We start from the raw sequence: 18,706 nt of genomic DNA, 5'->3' as shown, positions 1-18,706 counted from the left end.
AATTACTGAAACAAACTACAGCACCCTTTTTAAAAAAGGTATTAATCCAAGTGTATGAAATGGCACCAATGTATTATATATATAGTGTATTTTTAAATATTATCATCATAATGGTGTATTTATATATCTTAATAGGACTTTACTGCTCGTCTCAACCCCTCCCCCTGTCTCTTTATTTTGAATGTGATTGAGGCTCCTGATGGTGCTCCAGTGGAGAGGACAAGTGTGTGTGTGTGTGTGTGTGTGTGTGTGTGTGTGTGTGTGTGTGTGTGTGTGTGTGTGTGTGTGTTCGTGAAGTGGCTCTGGTCAACACAGGAAGAGACTAAAGGCGGCAGCAGCAGCAGAATCATCAGATATCTCAATGTAACACGTTGAGGTTTAAGTCAAGCAGGATGTTTCCCTGTCCCGATTATGGATGTCATTCGTTATTGCCGATTAAAATCACCTGCCTGGGCTGTTCTCATATCACTGCTTGGTAAGTGACCTCTTTCCTCTCTAACATCCGCAATTGAATGCTGTTTATCCTCAACATGGACTTAACTTTCAGCTGAAATGTGTCAGTGATGCCTATGTAGTCTGTTTGGTGCCTCACTTCACGCCTGCAAACTTCTATGTACAGCACCTTAACAGAAGAAGCAGAACAAAACCTACAAAATGTACAATTTGGCTTCTTCTTTGTGATATTTGACTCGCATGTCCCAAGTGCATGATCAGAATTTCAATTACAAGTCTGTGTGGGGACATCTTTGCCAGCGCTGATGTCTGTAAGAAAAGCAATGCATGTGACAAAAAAGGACTCCGACAATGGTGGGGGCCCGGCGCACGCTAATGGGGGGGTGGACAGAATGCAGACACACTATATATGGAACCCCGCCCCCACACGTTGTTATCACTGCTGAAACACACGCAGGCTGACCAGATCCATCAGTGTACATGCATCAGACTGAAAGAGATGTCAGGTGTCCCACATGTGCCATTAGAGGGTCTCCAGATAGGGTGAAACAAAGACCCTTAGAGGCAATTTACATTTAAAAAGACTACATGCTGTGGGAGGGGATGTGTGGTTGGCTGGAGCGCTTGTGGACTAGTGAAGGACCAGTTGGCCTATTGCAGAACCACGTGTCTTCATTTTTACTCCGAAATACATTTCTTTAATGCTGTTTCAGGGTTAAATCTAGGCCTGTAATAATGTAATACAAAACCCAAAACCAGTGAAGTTGGTACGTTGTGTAAATGGTAAATAAAAACAGAATACAATGATTTGCAAATCCTTTTCAACGTATATTCAATTGAATAAAGTGCAAAGACAAGATACTAAACGTTCGAACTGGAAAACTGTTATTTTATTAGCTCATTTGGAATTTGATGCCTGCATCATGTTTCAAAAAAGCTGGCACAAGTGGCAAAAAAAGACTGAGAAAGTTGAGGAATACTCACATACTTGCCAACTCTCCCGATAACCTCCCGGCAGAAATTTTCTCCCGACAAACTCCTGGTATTCAGCCGGAGCTGGAGGCCACGCCCCCTCCAGCTCAATGCGGACATGAGTGGGGACAGCCTGTTCTCACGTCCGCTTTCCCACAATATAAAGAGCTTGCCTGCCCAATGACGTCATAACTGTAGAATGATCGAGGGCGAGTTCTTGGTTTCTTATGTGGGTTTATTGTTAGGCAGTTTCATTAACGTCCTCCCAGCGCGGTAACAACACACAACAACAGCAGTCACGTTTAGACTACCGTAAAGCAGTTCTTCTGCCGTAAACAGCAATCTTGTGACACTCTTAAACAGGACAATACTGCCATCTACTGGATAGCCTCCAGAACACTGAAATTCAAGTATTTCTTTTATTTATATGTATAATAAAATAAATATATATATATATATATATATATATAGCTATAATTCACTGAAAGTCAAGTATTTCATACATATATATATATATATATATATATATATATATATATATATATATGTATATATATATATATATATATATATATATGTATATATATATATATATATATATATATATATATGAAATACTTGAGTTGGTGAATTCTAGCTTAAATATATTCCCCTCTTAACCACGCCCCCCCACCCCCCACCTCCCGGTATCGGAGGTCTCAAGGTTGGCAAGTATGAATACTCATCAAACACTTATTTGGAACATCCCACAGGTGAACAGGCTATTTGGGAATATGCGAGTGCCATGATTGGGTATAAAAGTGGCTTCCATGAAATGCTCAGTCATTCCCAAACAAGGATGGGGCGACGGTCACCACTTTGTGAACAAATGCGTGAGCAAATTGTCCAACAGTTTAAGAACAACATTTCTCAACCAGCTATTGCAAGGAATTTAGTGATTTCACTATCTAAGGTTTGTAATATCATCAGAAGGTTCAGAGAATCTGGAGAAATCACTGCACGTAAGCGATGATATTACGGACCTTCGATCCCTCAGGCGGTACCGCATCAAAAAGCGACATCAGTGTGTAAAGCAGGGGTCTCGGACACGCGGCCCGCGGGCAAATTGCGGCCCGTGAGACGTTGTTTTGCGGCCCGCACCTTAATATGAAAATTTAATGTTAGTGCGGCTCGCAAGTTTTATATGAATGCCGCTTGCCAGCGTCATACTTGCCTACCCTCCCGATTTTTCCAGGAGACTACCGAATTTCAGGGCAACAAGTCTCTCGAATGTCTGCCGATTTTCACCCAAACAACAATATTAAGGGCGTGCCGTGATGGCACTGCCTTTAGCGCCCTCTACAACATGTAGAAACAGCGTGCCAGCCCAGTCACATGCTGTATTTGGCTTCTGTACACACACGTAAGTGACTGCAAGACATACTTGAATAACAGCCATACAGGTCACACTGAGGGTGACCGTTTAAACAACTTTAACACTGTTACAAATTTGCGCCACACTGTGAACCCACACCAAACAAGAATGGCAAACACATTTCGGGAGAACATCCGCACCGTAAGACAACATAAACACAACAGAACAAATACCCAGAACACCTTGCAGCTCTAACTCTTCCGGGCTACAATAATACACCCCCACTACCACCAAACCCTGCACCCCCCCGACCCTGCCACCCCACACATCAACCCCCCCTCCCCCCTCCGTGCGTCGGTTGAGGTGGGCGAGGTTGGAGGGGGCGGGGTTTGGTGGTAGCGGGGGTGTATTATTGTAGCCCGGAAGAGTTAGGGCTGCAAGGTGTTCTGGGCATTTGTTCTGTTGTGTCTATGTTGTCTTATGGTGCGGATGTTCTCCCGAAATGTGTTTGTCATTCTTGTTTGGTGTGGGTTCACAGTGTGGCGCATATTTGTAACAGTGATAAAGTTGTCTATACGGTCACCCTCAGTGTGACCTGTATGGCTGTTGACCAAGTATATCTTGCAGTCACTTACGTTTGTCTGCAGAAGCCTCAAACAACATGTGACTGAGCCGGCACGCCGTTTGTATGGTGAGAAAGCGGGCGCGACGACAGGTTGTAGGGGACGTTAAAGGCAGTGCTATCACAGCACGCCCTTAATATTCTTGTCCGGGTGAAAATCGGGACAAATTCGGGAGAATGGTTGCCCCGGGAGATTGTCGGGAGGGGCACTGAAACTCGGGAGTCTCCCGGAAAAATCGGGAGGGTTGGCAAGTATGTTGCTAGGGCGGGATAGCCATTCAAATAAGGTGAATTCATTAAAAAGTGAATGATAGATTTTTTTAAGAAATCTTTTCTTGCGGCCCAGCCTCACCCAGTTTCTGCATCCAGTGGCCCCCAGGTAAATTGAGTTTGAGACCCCTGGTGTAAAGGATATCACGACGTGGGCTCAGAAGCACTTCAGAAAATCACTGTCAGTAACTACAGTTCGTCGTAAGTGCAAGTTATAGCTCTACTATGCAAAGTGAAAAAGCGAAAGAAAAAAAAACCTACATGAGCAAGCACTTGGGAGCGGAGGCAGGAAAAAAACTCTTCCTAGGGAAAAAAAACACAGAGAGAAATTGAGGCTCTGTTGGGTTGCGAATGAAAGACAGAGAAACACAGGTAGGGCAACAGAGGGTAGATAGAGAGACTCATGTAATCTTATAATTTAATCAGGTTGTTATCAGAAACATGGTCAGTGAATTACAGTAGTGTTGGGCCTAATTTTTAAACGTTGATTCCTATTTCCGATGATAAGTCCACTGATCGAAAGAAATAGATGCCACAGATGCAAATACAAGCTAACTATAACTCCTTATTAAATTAAGTGCTCCATTAATAATCCTAAACTAATCTCCATTGCGGCAAATATTGTATCATAATCACTGGAGGACAAGGCTAAACGTGTTAGACACAGAGGAAGAGCAAGCAGAAGCAGGCAAGCTAATCGCTAAGCTAATCGCTAAACTAGCTTGTAACATTAAATAAACACATACTTAGTATTAGGAAGTGCAGATGGCGTACATGTAAAGGGAAAACAAATCGATCCATAAATTGGTAGTGTTGATACTATATGGGTAGTAACACTATATAATTGATACTAGAATGATTAGGTAGATTTTTTTTCTTCTTGTTTTTATTACTGTTTACAAACTCAAAGAATAAGGAAGGCTCTAGAAATTGGAGGACTTCGAGGGCAAAAACCAAAAGATTTAAATTGATTAATGAATTGATTAACGTGGACCCCGACTTAAACAAATTGAAAAACTCATTCGGGTGTTACCATTTAGTGGTCAATTGTACGGAATATGTACTGTGCAATCTACTAATAAAAGTCTCAATCAATCAAATCAAAAGAAGTAGTAGATAGTAGTTTTTGCTTTTGTGTAGTTATTGTGTACTATATTGACTTTGTTTTGATCAAACAATTGTATGTTATGAAAGAAAATCAGTAACTTGTTTAAGTATTATGTTGATATTGTTACACTGTTAATAGCACTCACCATAAATACATTGAAAAATGTACTGTTAATGAATGTTATCCGTATTGAAGCGATTTCAGTCATGTCGGTATCAAAAGAGGCAGCATAAAACCCTGATCGGAACATCCCTACCCAACATATAAACAACAGGATATGGGTAACTGTTTCTTTTTATGAGGCTTTAAAAACCAAGTGAAAATGTTGTGAAAGTGTACCCATGTGGAAAGAAACTTGCATTGGCCCAGTGGTTAGAGTGTCTGCCCTGAGATCGGTAGGTTGTGAGTTCAAACCCCGGCCGGGTCATACCAAAGACTATAAAAATGGGACCCATTACCTCCCTGCTTGGCACTCGGCATCAAGGGTTGGAATTGGGGGTTAAATCACCAAAAATAATTCCCGGGCGCGGCTTCGCTGCTGCCCACTGCTCCCCTCACCTCCCAGGGGGTGATTAAGGGGATGGGTCAAATGCAGAGGACAAATTTCACCACACCTAGTGTGTGTGTGACAATCATTGGTACTTTAACTTTAACTTAATATGTTCAAGTTCAAAATATTGATATTTATTTATTGGTTGAAAAATCCCCATGGGAAATTCATTGTACATTTTTGACCCTGCCTTTTAAAAGAATAGGAATCAATAATCGTTGGGAATCGGGGACGTAACCAGGAACCGCAATTGTCCAAATGATGCACAACCCTACTTATGTGTTTGTCTGTGCCATTAAGGTGTTTACCATATTTTGTGGGGGATTCTTGAAATTGGTGTATATTGTAGCGTCCCGGAAGAGTTAGTGCTGCAAGGGGTTCTGGGTATTTGTTCTGTTGTGTTTATGTTGTGTTACGGTGCGGATGTTCTCCCGAAATGTGTTTGTCATTCTTGTTTGGTGTGGGTTCACAGTGTGGCACATATTTGTAACAGTGTTAAAGTTGTTTATACAGCTACCCTCAGTGTGACCTGTATGGCTGTTGACCAAGTATGCATTGCATTCACTTGTATGTGTGAAAAGCCGTAGATATTATGTGACTGGGCAGGCACGCAAAGGAAGTGCCTTTAAGGTTTATTGGCGCTCTGTACCTCTCCCTAAGTCCGTGTACATAGCGGCGTTTTAAAAAGTCATAAATTGTACTTTTTTAAACCGATATCGATCATTTTTAAACCAATGCCGATAATTTCCGATATTACATTTTAAAGCATTTATCGGCCGATAATATCGGACTGCCGATATTATCGGCCGATAAATGCTCCCTAGTTTATATATATTATTAGGGTTATTTTTGTACCCTAATTTCACTCAATTCAATGACTCATTTTGTAGCTATTCTAGGAGTACCCACACATACATCCAGAAGTCAAAATGACAACTACAAACCCTTGCCAAGGCTTATTGACAAGGTCCATATATGATTATATATTACTCAATCTCAGCCGCAACTATTTTGCTGAACAACCTGATATCAGCCATGCCATTCGTTACATTTGTTTGTTTTAAACAAATATTATTTATGGATAAAAGAAACCCAACATATTAACATCTGCCATCTAAATTATATTATTGATTTGTTTCCTGTGGTTGATGACGGATCAAGTCAAATGCTCATCGCTTATCAGAACTCATATCTAGCTGTTGGCAAATCACATTAAATTTTCAATAGGTTCTTACTTGGGCCGTGCCCCTGTTCTCCACAGATTATTTATGAAAACTGATCGAGTCATTTGGCTTAATTCTGCTGCAATAAACATCTTCCTTTTCCCTCATCCACTCATAAGTCAGTCGTGCTGAGTCCACTCTAGACGCGGCTGCTCTTGTAGAACATTGCAAGCTGTCTTTAGGACTGATTGTCCTCCACCAATCACGAAGCACAAGTGCCTCCTGTAGGGTGTCGTTGCACTTTTTCCATCTTTAAAATCAGTACTCGGCTTGATTACACCCTCGGGGTGAGGTTTGCTGCGGATATATTTGTGCTCCAGAGCGTCATTATGTTGCAATTTTACTGTAGTTGTCATGCAAAACCCACTTCACATTCATGCAATAACCAATTAGTTCCTTTCAAGATCATTCTTGGAGTGAAGAGGAGTGTTTATCATTCACAAGCGCAATGCTCGGCTCGTCGGATTGTGCAGCTCTGCCTAACATAAAGAGCAGTGCTTCTGGGTCTTTCCAATTTGTTTTGCCTGGATCACGTGATTTAGTGATGCTTTGATAGAAACCATTTGCTTGAGATGGGCGGTCGGCATTGTGTGGAATTCGACGGTTGTGTTGCTATTATATTTTACATATCCTACAAACAGTGAGCGACTTATTAAGATGTATCTGTCTTTGCAAAAGCCAAAGTGTTTTCACACACTGGACTGCAATGGTGGCCTGTTCATTTCTCGTTCGTCCGCTTCTTTTCTGGTATTCGCCATTCTTGTTTTGATGACTGATGGCGCGTGGCGATGACGTCACAGACTTGCGTAACAATTCAAGTATTTATCTTTAAAAGTGCTAAAATCTATAAAGTGTGCCGTTTTTACAGGGGAACTGCGCTTTTTTATGCCTATCGTTCACAGTACTTGTGAGAGACAAGAAGACAAGGTTTTTGATTTTTTTTTGCATTCTAACTTGTAAAAATTGACTCGTTCTAGGTGGCTAACAATGTAGCTAATGGGAACAAACCATTCTGCCTCTAAATTACTTTAAAATGCGTAAGAAAACTAACAAAAAGACTTAATTTAGTTCAATTCAGTTCAATTTCAGTTTATTTCGAACATGCATACGACAATCTTTTGACATGTTTAGCAAACTTCCCTCTTCAATTTGGTATGAAATTAATATGCAAAATTAAAGTATTGCGATTGGCGATAAAGTGTAAAAACTGCTGTGTAAACGGGATCACAGATCACTCTGAGACAGAACACAGAGTTGGAATAAATAACAATAAAGAAACAACTGAAGTTATTGTAGTGATTTCGACATCAAATTTATTTAAATACTTATTTAATTACATTACACAAATATTTAATATATATATCAGTATACTAACTTCAGAACTGTATAGATATACATTGTGTGTATGTGAGTATATATAACTATGCATATATATATATGTATGTATATATACAATACATTAAGGGTTGCAGGTTCAATTCCTGTTTCCGCCATCTTATTTACTGTCGTTGTGTCCTTGGGCAAGACACTTTACCCACCTGCTCCCAGTGCCACTTACACTGGTTTAAATGTAGCTTAAAGATGTACATAATGTTTTTTAATATGTAAAGCGCGTTGAGTCTCTAGAGAAAAATGCCATGTAAATATAGTTTACATAATATTATATCAATATAATATATATATATATATATATATATATATATATATATATATATATATATATATATATATATATATATATATATATATATATATATATATATATATATATATATATATATATATATACATATATATATATATATATATATATACACACTACAGTTCAAAAGTTTGGGGTCACCCAAACAATTTTGTGGAATAGCCTTCATTTCTAAGAACAAGAATAGACTGTCGAGTTTCAGATGAAAGTTCTCTTTTTCTGGCCATTTTGAGCATTTAATTGACCCCACAAATGTGATGCTCCAGAAACTCAATCTGCTCAAAGGAAGGTCAGTTTTGTAGTTTTTGTAACGAGCTAAACGGTTTTCAGATGTGTGAAAATGATTGCACAAGGGTTTTCTAATCATCAATTAGCCTTCTGAGCCAATGAGCAAACACATTGTACCATTAGAACACTGGAGTGATAGTTGCTGGAAATGGGCCTCTATACACCTATGTAGATATTGCACCAAAAACCAGACATTTGCAGCTAGAATAGTCATTTACCACATTAGCAATGTATAGAGTGTATTTCTTTAAAGTTAAGACTAGTTTAAAGTTATCTTCATTGAAAAGTACAGTGCTTTTCCTTCAAAAATAAGGACATTTCAATGTGACCCCAAACTTTTGAACGGTAGTATATATATATATATATATATATATATATATATATATATATATATATATATATATATATATATATATATATATATATATATATATATATATATATATATATATGTATATATGTATATATGTATATATGTGTATATATATATATATATATATATTTTTATATATATATATATATATATATATATATGTATGTATGTACACATATTTAAGTATAGGCTATGTATGTGTAAATACATTGATACTTTACATGCAGTTGACCTCCGGCCAATTTTTTTTAGCCCAATCAGGCCTCCATGTCAAAAAGTTTGGGTTAAGAATACATTTTTAAAAGGACATATACGCTTACTCGCTGCACTTATATGTCCTACGTCAGCAGCTAAGAGGAGCTTTTGTAATCTATAACATGTTTTAAAAATATTTAATTTTCATGTTATACCAAATATTATATATTTTTTGAATCGAGGATCAGTTTTAATTGATAATACATTTTCAATTGAAACAGAATCAAATCAAACCGTGAATTCTTGAAAGATTCAAATCCCTACTTAATATGTAGAGCAACATTTGACATAATTGAAGAGCTCCAAACACACACTTAAACACTGACACTAATCTCTTGGAAATGAAAGAAACAGAAAAAAGCCAAAGCTCCATCTGGTGTGATCACCATGGAAATTAATTGAGGGGTTTACCATGGAAGCAAGTCATGATGCTATCAAGAGGCCCTTACAGTTAACAAACTTATAATTAGACAAAAATGCTGCAAAAAGCTTTTGTATGAGGAAAGCTACAAGATTATCATGCCAGATTCTGTAAGATATAACTGAAAAAGCAGGAGTGCTTACTCCGTTTCTTCTCACACTCCAAAAACATTCATGTTCGGTTACCTTGAGACTCTAAATCCGGTTTATTCTACTAATTTGTTGTAGAGGCCAGAAAGCTTAAGACCGGGGGGCTGGACTTCTCTTTTGACTATTACTCTGATTTTGTATATTCCTGAGAACCAATGTCCTCTACAGTGGACATTTGTTTTTGGTATGTCTATTTTATCAGAGTTACAGAAGCCCTCTGTGTTTTTAAGGGCATTCTGCAAAAAAGCTAGTCAAAGATCATCTCAATGACAGCACTCTAGGGTTTTTAAGAATTGTTTAGCTGAACTTGCAGCCCACCAGTTGAATAGCCCACATGATTAAACAGAGAGGACCTACAATGGAACCTTGAGGAACACTACTAATATAACTCAAGAAGTTGAACAAATGACTACTCCTGCATCTGTTTTTATTTTTATTTTATTTGCCTACTATTCCTGATTTCATACAGTATTTCCATTTTTCTTTTCTCTTTCCTTTTCTCCCCCCTTCACTACACTGTAACTCTGTCAATCTTTTTATTTTATCAATCAATCAATCAATCAATGTTTATTTATATAGCCCTAAATCACAAGTGTCTCAAAGGGCTGCACAAGCCACAACGCCACAACGACATCCTCGGTACAGAGCCCACATACGGGCAAGGAAAAACTCACCCCAGTGGGACGTCGGTGAATGACTATGAGAAACCTTGGAGAGGACCGCATTTGTGGGTAACCCCCCCACCCCCTCTAGGGGAGACCGAAAGCAATGGATGTCGAGTGGGTCTGACATAATATTGTGAAAGTCCAGTCCACAGTGGATCCAACACATCAGCGAGAGTCCAGTCCATAGTGGGGCCCATAGTGGGGCCAGCAGGAAACCATCCCGAGCGGAGGCGGGTCAGCAGCGCAGAGATGTCCCCAACCGATGCACAGGCTAGTGGTCCCGACTCTGGACAGCCAGCACTTCATCCATGGCCACCGGACCTATGCAACTCCCCCTCGTAAGGGACAGGGGAGAAGAGGAGAGAAGAAAAGAAACGGCAGATCAACTGGTCTAAAAAGGGGGGTCTATTTTATTTTATTGTAGTATATTATTGATTTTTTATGTTTTCACTTTTAATTGACTGTTTTTACTGTTTTTATTTGTGTCTTGTTGCTTTTAATGTTTATGTGGAGCACTTTGAATGACCTTGTGTTGAAATGTGCTATACAAATAAACTTGCCTTGCCTTGCCTCTGACGAAAAAAAGCTATAGCAACATCTTAGTTACATAAATCACATTACGGAATACATTTGTACCTGCCAAAAAGGAGAGGACTTAAAGGGGTGCTGTCAGGTTCAAACACTGATGACATCTATTAAACAAGACAAGAAGCAAGGAATTAAAAAGAGACAGAATTAAATTTGGCTCAATCAGGAGAAACGTCTGGACTGTACTCTTTGCGCAGTTCCACCACGCTCTGACGAAAGATTGTACGCCTCCTCTTTTATTTGGAATTACCCTGATTACATGGCAACAGCTGTTTCTAAGGGAGGGGGTCGTAAACAGCCATCGCCTTTGGTTACAGAACAGTTAAAAGAAAAGGTCGTAAAACAGTTTAAAAAAAAGGTCGCCTTGAGTGGAGTCTGGTCCTGCTTCCTCTCCGCTTTGTAGTTCTCGGGTCAAGACAAAATCTTTCTGTGGATTACAATACATCGAAGAAACAGAACACCTTCATGTTGCTTCCCATTCTACACAGTGGAGTTTTACAAGCCTTTTGATTGGTAAGATCAAAGACAGCTTGTGTCTGCTCGCCGGGCGAGCTGAACTCAATGTAACACAATGTTTTGTGATAACTTAGATACAATTATTCTGACAGGTGCCTTGAGGAACGCCTCAGTTATGTTAATCACAAGTTTGGACTCCAGCGTTTTATGTTTGCTAGCAAGGCTCAAATGTCAATGCAAATATCTGCCAATGTATGTACAGTGGTCTAAATTCCTCTCTACAACAGGAGCTCTCTAGTGTTTTTAGGAAATTGCTGCAAAAATGTTTGTCTCCCAAGTTTTCAATTGAACTCAGGGGGGTGCCGGGCCGCCAGTTAAATAGCCTTGCTCTAAATTGTCCATTGGTGTGAATGGTTGTTTGTCTTTTTGTGCTGTGCCAAAGATTGGCAACAGGTCCATGGTGTAGCTCCACCTCTCACCCATTGGCCAAAAATATGGTCAACTATGACAATGATATGGGAGAGTTGACAGGTATGTTTCAGGTATGTTAATACCTGTAATTCTGTGTGTTTTATAGGTGCATCAGCTTTGAAACCGCTCCCAGCTGTGGATTTTTGCTCACCAAACCCGTGCCAAAACCAAGCCTTGTGCCAAATCCGTGGGGATGGCTACGCATGCTTCTGCGTGCCGGGCTTCCAAGGTGCTCATTGTCAGATTGATGTCAATGAATGTGCTTCTCAGCCGTGCATGAACGGAGCCACCTGTGTGGACAGAGTTGGCCGCTACTCCTGTCTATGTCCATCTGGGTTCACTGGTGAGTGAAGAAAACACAGTGCTGGATTTGTCAGCATTCATCAAATACAAAACCAAATGACGTAACAGTTGGCTGAGGGGAACTTTAGTAGCTGAAGCCGCTCACAGTAAAATAGATACAAAGCATTTCATACTTCATATACCGTATTTTTCGGACTATAAGTCGCAGTTTTTTTCATAGTTTGGCCGGGGGGTGCGACTTGTACTCAGGAGCGACTTATGTGTGAAATTATTAACACATTACCGTAAAATATGAAATAATATTATTTAGCTCATTCACGTAAGAGACTAGACGTATAAGATTTCATGGGATTTAGCGATTAGGAGTGACAGATTGTTTGGTAAACGTATAGCATGTTCTATATGTTATAGTTATTTGAATGACTCTTACCATAATATGTTACGTTAACATCCCAGGCACGTTCTCAGTTGGTTATTTATGCCTCATATAACGTACACTTATTCAGCCTGTTCACTATTCTTTATTTATTTTAAATTGCCTTTCAAATGTCTGTTCTTGGTGTTGGGTTTTATCAAATAAATTTCCCCCAAAAATGCGACTTATACTCCAGTGCGACTTATATATGTTTTTTTCCTTCTTTATTATGCATTTTCGACCGGTGCGACTTATACTCCGGAGCGACTTATACTCCGAAAAATACGGTACTACAAGGAGCAAATATTTACAATTCTCTCCCTTCTTCAAAACTATTGCAATTCAGCAATAGCATCCTGCTCATAACAATAGTAAGGAACATAGGCGCCGATCTACATTTCTGCCAGTAGGTGCTCGGTGTGTGTGTATTAGTGTTGTCCCGATACCAATATTTTGGTACTGGTACCGGTACCAAAAGTATTTTGATACTTTTCGGTAGTTTTCTAAATAAAGGGGACCACACAAAATGTCATTATTAACTTTATTTTAACAAAAATATTACGGTACATGAAACATATGTTTATTATTGCAATTTAGTCCTTAAATAATAATACATTTTATTTTTTGTTTAGTATAGCGCTTTTCAGAGCACTCAAAGACGCTTTACAGGATAAAAAAGTAAAATATGAAACAGTTTAAAGTAAATAAAATAGTGAACATACTAGACAACTTGTCTTTTAGTAGTAAGTAAACAAACAAAGACTGACTGACGTATGCAGTAACATATTGTGTCATTTTCCATTCTATTGTTTTATCAAAATTATTAAGGACAAGTGGTAGAAAATTAATTATTAATCTACTTGTTCATTTACTGTTAATATCTTCTTACTTTCTCTTTCAACATGTTCTATCTACACTTCTGTTCAAATGTAATAATAACTTATTCTTCTGTTGTTTGATACTTTACATTAGTTTTGGATGATACCACAAATTTGGGTATCAATCTGATACCAAGTCGTTACAGGATCATACATTGGTCATATTCAAAGTCCTCATGTGTCCAGGGACATATTTCCTGAGTTTATAAATATAATATAAATATTTAAAAAAAACTAAAGAAGATTTTGTGATGTTAAAAAATATTGATGTCATCATAGTAGTAACAACTAGATACGCTATTGTACGTGGTATCATTACAGTGGATGTTAGGTGTAGATCCACCAATGGCGTTTGTTTATATTGTAGCGTCCCGGAAGAGTTGGTGCTGCAGGGAATTCTGGGAATTTGTTCTGTAGTGTTTATGTTGTGTTGCGGTGCAAATATTCTTCCAAAATGTGTTTGTCGTTGTTGTTTAGTGTGGTTTCACTATATGGCACATGTTTATGACAGTGTTGGCATTGTTCATAATGCCACTCATAGTGTGACATGTATGGCTGTTGAGTAAGTATGCGCTTCATTCGCTCGTGTGCAGTGTGTTCAAAGTCAAGATGAAAGTGACATTAGTTCATTATCGGGCACAATTAAATCTTGGTTAAGCTTTGTTAATTATAGACAGGGTTGGGTTAGTTACTGAAAACCAGTAACTACTTACAGTTACTAGTTGCTTTATTTCAAAAGTAACTCAGTTAGTAACTCAGTTACTTACACCAAAAAGTAATGCGTTACTGTGAAAAGTAGCTATTTATTTACTTCTTTTTTTTTTTAAAGCTCCCATTAATGCCCTTTTAGCCTTCATTTCAGTACTGTTATTGCACTGGAGAATAATACAATCTGTTGATCAACTTTACATGCATTTGCATCACTGAACTCTGCTAAGCAATGTGGTCTACATACAACACACTAAGACAAAGATATGTTTCAAAGGGCCAATTTATTTCAGGCCAGAACAAATTGACAAAACTATCTTAAATAGCTGCAACATAATCAATCAATCAATCAATGTTTATTTATATAGCCCTAAATCACAAGTGTCTCAAAGGGCTGTACAAGCCACAACGACATCCTCGGTACAGAGCCCACATACGGGCAAGGAAAACTCACCCCAGTGGGACGTCAATGTGAATGACTATGAGAAACCTTGGAGAGGACCGCATATGTGGGTAACCCCCCCCCCCCCCCCCCCCCCCCCTCTAGGGGAGACCGAAAGCAATGGATGTCGAGTGGGTCTGACATAATATTGTGAAAGTCCAACACATAACATACATAACATACATAAGTAACAAACAGCATAATAACAACATAGCTGTAAAGCAAGGAAGGCACACATGACATACACAAAGCCTAACCAGGCCTTTTTTTCTCAAGGAATTCTGAAACAAAATCATGTCTGAAGCCCAGAACACTCTACGCATTTCCCCAGTTTTAATTTAGAGAAAAGGAAAGATTGGTCTGGCCCACTAGCATCCCTCTTTATGTTTGTGAACTTTATAATCATTCTATACATTTAGAGTGATGTGATAATCAAACACTCTAGAAGTCTAGAATGAAAGAGTATATAAGAGAATTGACAGAGTGTGTACCTTCAGTGCTGAATGATGAGCAGAGGCAGAGTTAATCTTTAAGTGGTGGTGGTGGAGGGTAAGTGGCATCGGAGTCTGTGCCTCTCTTTACTAGCTTCGTTGAAGCATGTTGCTTTTGTAGCTGTTTCAGCAGATTTGAATTGCTATTTTGGGCAGTAGATGGGATCTTTGATCAAAGACACAACTTACATTTAACTAAAATGTTATTTTCTTTGTGCTCGACAAAAGAAAAGTAGTCAGAATATCTACATGTTGACAAACTCAACTGCAGCTCCGCCATGATCAGACACGCCCCCCCGCCCCCCACACCCACACCCACACCCAGACACTAGAGATGCGCGGATAGGCAATTATTTCATCCGCAACCGCATCACAAAAGTCGTCATCCACCCGAACTAACATTTTATCAAAACCACAACCGCCCGCCACCCGCCACCCACCCGTTGTTATTTATCTAATATAGACGATGCAAGGCATTAGTGAGGTTAGAAAGCTTTTGCCGGTTAAAGAAAGGAGACTGATCCAATGCAGCAGAGACATTCAATGCGTGCCACGCATTAATATCACTTGGCCACGCATTAGAGGCTAACAGATATTAATGCGTGATAAAATTATTTATCATTATTATAATATTATTGTCATTTCCATTAAGAAAGTGTTGACTATTATTGTTATTTTTTTCCCCTGGTCTTTAGTATTCCCTTTTTTAGTTTGTCGCGTACCACGTTTGCTGCCGGCGTTGCCATTTTTTAATTTGTTTCTTCTTCTACTGTTGTGTTGTGTTGTGGTGTGCTGTGTCACGCCAAATTTCTTCCTCCTACAAAAACCTTCCCCCGCCCCCATTTACTTCCGTGGTCATGTTTCCTCTTACGTCATTGACAGCGATCGATAGCACTTCGGCTTTGACTGCCCGTCGCTGGAAGGATACTTCGTCTTTGACAGCTGCTGGAATCTGAAGAAATCGATTATTGTTTTTTTTTTGTACAGGCGCCAAACAGGACAGTGGCGTGCCGGTTAAGGACCCCCGGCAACTTTGTGACTTTATTGGACGCAGCTCCGGAAGTAAATGGGGGGGGGGGGGGGAGGTTTTTGTAGGGGGAAAGACATTTGGCGTGACAGCTGCAGCAGTGCCTGATGAATAATTGCCTGTTTCAAAGAGTGCTGCTCGTTTTTCGTATGTGGGTAACAACATTTAACTATGTATATATATTTCCGAATTGGTTCAACCGCCACCCGCCCGAATCTATTTAAAATAAATTTTTTTCGTCATGCATCCGCCCGACCCGCGGATTATCCGCGGACTCCGCGGTTGTGTCCGCAAACCGCGCATCTCTACCAGACACACACAGAGCGCGCGTCTTTCTTCTCCGGCTTGTGACAGAGGAAGAATCAGAAGGACGACACTGCAGCGCTCCAATAAAACACACTCAGATTTTTTGTTTCTAGCCGATACTACATAAAAAATAACGTAAAATAACGCAATAACGCATCATGTAGTAACGGTAACTGAGTTACTGAATATAAAAACGCGTTAGATTACTAGTTACCGCCGAAACTACGGCGTTACAGTAACGCGTTACAAAGTAACGCGTTAGTCCCAACACTGATTATAGACCATATGATTTGTGACTTTTTTATTATGTAAAACGGGCCAAACTCGCCACAAAATTAACAACGACAAGATTGATTTATCAAAAATTATTTTAAAGATTGAAAAGTTTCCATCAATCCCACGTGGGTACTCGGCCCCGAAGCACCCACGGGATCGGAGCCTATGGACTAAGGAAGCAGTGTAAATCACAAGCATTAGAACTAAAGCAGCAGAGTTTTGATAAGGCACACAATTTGTGTGACTTATAAAAATAGTCAAAATAAAAACTAGCAAGACTCAAATGAGAAGGTATTTTACTAAAGTTGGGGGATATGATCGCTTCTTAGATACATCGCAATTCGGACGTAGATAATTTTGAACCGATGGACAAACATCCATTGATGTTTACATATTATACACATATTGATGATTTAAATGTGTTAATTAAAGTAATGCAGACGGTTGTAAAGTGTATAATCAGCGCGGATGCCCACAGAGTAAAACACAGTGGGAGTAGACGAGAAACCATGCTAGCCGCTAAGCTATCTTAATGTGAAGTAGTGAAACAACAAAAGTGCTTTGTTCACTTCAATAGAGGTCCAACTGAAAGAACTAACTGCAGGAGAGGAAATTAGCAAATACAGTAATACTTTAACTTACAAGTTTAATTGGTTCTGTGACGTCGCTCCTAACTCAAATCAGTGTCTCCCATTGAAATAATCGCCATCTTGGTGCTTGTCCCCCCACCACCCCAAAAAACAGCACCATTTTAACATGTAACATACCTTTTAAAAAATAAAAAACACATTTTATATTAGAACTATGGTATGAAAACAACACAATAGAATGTAGTACAAACATCTATCTACTAAAATTATTATTCTATTAAGTAACACTAATATTACCGTAATACTGTAGAGCATTTATCTTGGAAAGTGGACTTCAACGGTATCCCCTTCCAGCTGCTTTCACATTTTCATGAATAAATGTCTGCTGTTTAGATATTATTTTAACATTATTGGCTGACATTAGACTCATTCTGCTTCAGTATGGTGCAGACTAGCAGTGATACGTTGGAATTGCATCGACAAGTCAACTCCATACTTTTTCATGTTTTTGATGATTTCTTCTAGAGATTTCCGATAATATCGGACTGCCGATATTATCGGCCGATAAATGCTTTAAAATTTAATATCGGAAATTATCGGTATCGGTTTCAAAATTATCGGTATCGGTTTCAAAAAGTAAAATGTATGACTTTTTAAAACGCCGCTGTGTACACGGACGTAGGGAGAAGTACAGAGCGCCAATAAACCTTAAAAGGCACTGCCTTTTCGTGCCGGCCCAATCACATAATATCTACGGCTTTTCACACACACAAGTGAATGCATGTATACTTGGTCAACAGCCATACAGGTCACACTGAGGGTGGAAGTATAATCAACTTTAACACTGTTACAAATATGCGCCACACTGTGAACCCACACCAAACAAGAATGACAAACACATTTCGGGAGAACATCCGCACCGTAACACAACATAAACACAACAGAACAAATACCCAGAACCCCTTGCAGCACTAACTCTTCCGGGACGCTAAAATATACACCCCTCGCTAACCCCTACACCCCCACCTCCCCCACCTCAACCTCTTAACGCTCTCTCAGGGAGAGCATGTCCCAAATTCCAAGCTGCTGTTTTGAGGCATGTTAAAAAAAATAATGCACTTTGTGTCTTCAATAATAAATATGGCAGTGCCATGTTGGCACTTTTTTCCATAGTTTGAGTTGATTTATTTTGGAAAACCTTGTTACATTGTTTAATGCATCCAGCGGGACATCACAACAAAATTATGCATTATAATGTGTTAATTCCACGACTGTATATATCGGTATCGGTTGATATCGGAATCGGTAATTAAGAGTTGGACAATATCGGAATATTGGATATCGGCAAAA

The 18,706-nt window shown here is 39.1% G+C and overlaps 1 protein-coding gene across 1 annotated transcript in view; it reads left to right on the top strand.

Moving 5' to 3' along the window:
- The first annotated feature begins 291 nt into the window (after nt 1-291).
- crb1 (crumbs cell polarity complex component 1) overlaps nt 292-18,706 on the top strand; it is a 98,224-nt gene continuing 79,809 nt past the window's right edge. Inside the window, exons 1-2 of the mRNA XM_062028416.1 lie at nt 292-475; nt 12,027-12,263. Of these exons, the coding sequence (XP_061884400.1) occupies nt 412-475; nt 12,027-12,263 (301 nt within the window). The 5' untranslated portion in view covers nt 292-411. The remainder of the gene's footprint in view (nt 476-12,026; nt 12,264-18,706) is intronic.

The sequence above is a fragment of the Entelurus aequoreus genome, linkage group LG19 (assembly GCF_033978785.1).
Source record: "Entelurus aequoreus isolate RoL-2023_Sb linkage group LG19, RoL_Eaeq_v1.1, whole genome shotgun sequence".
NCBI classification, from domain to species: domain Eukaryota; kingdom Metazoa; phylum Chordata; class Actinopteri; order Syngnathiformes; family Syngnathidae; genus Entelurus; species Entelurus aequoreus.
The sequence above is the reverse complement of the archived record's forward strand: the minus strand, read 5'-3'. Positions and strand labels throughout refer to the sequence as shown.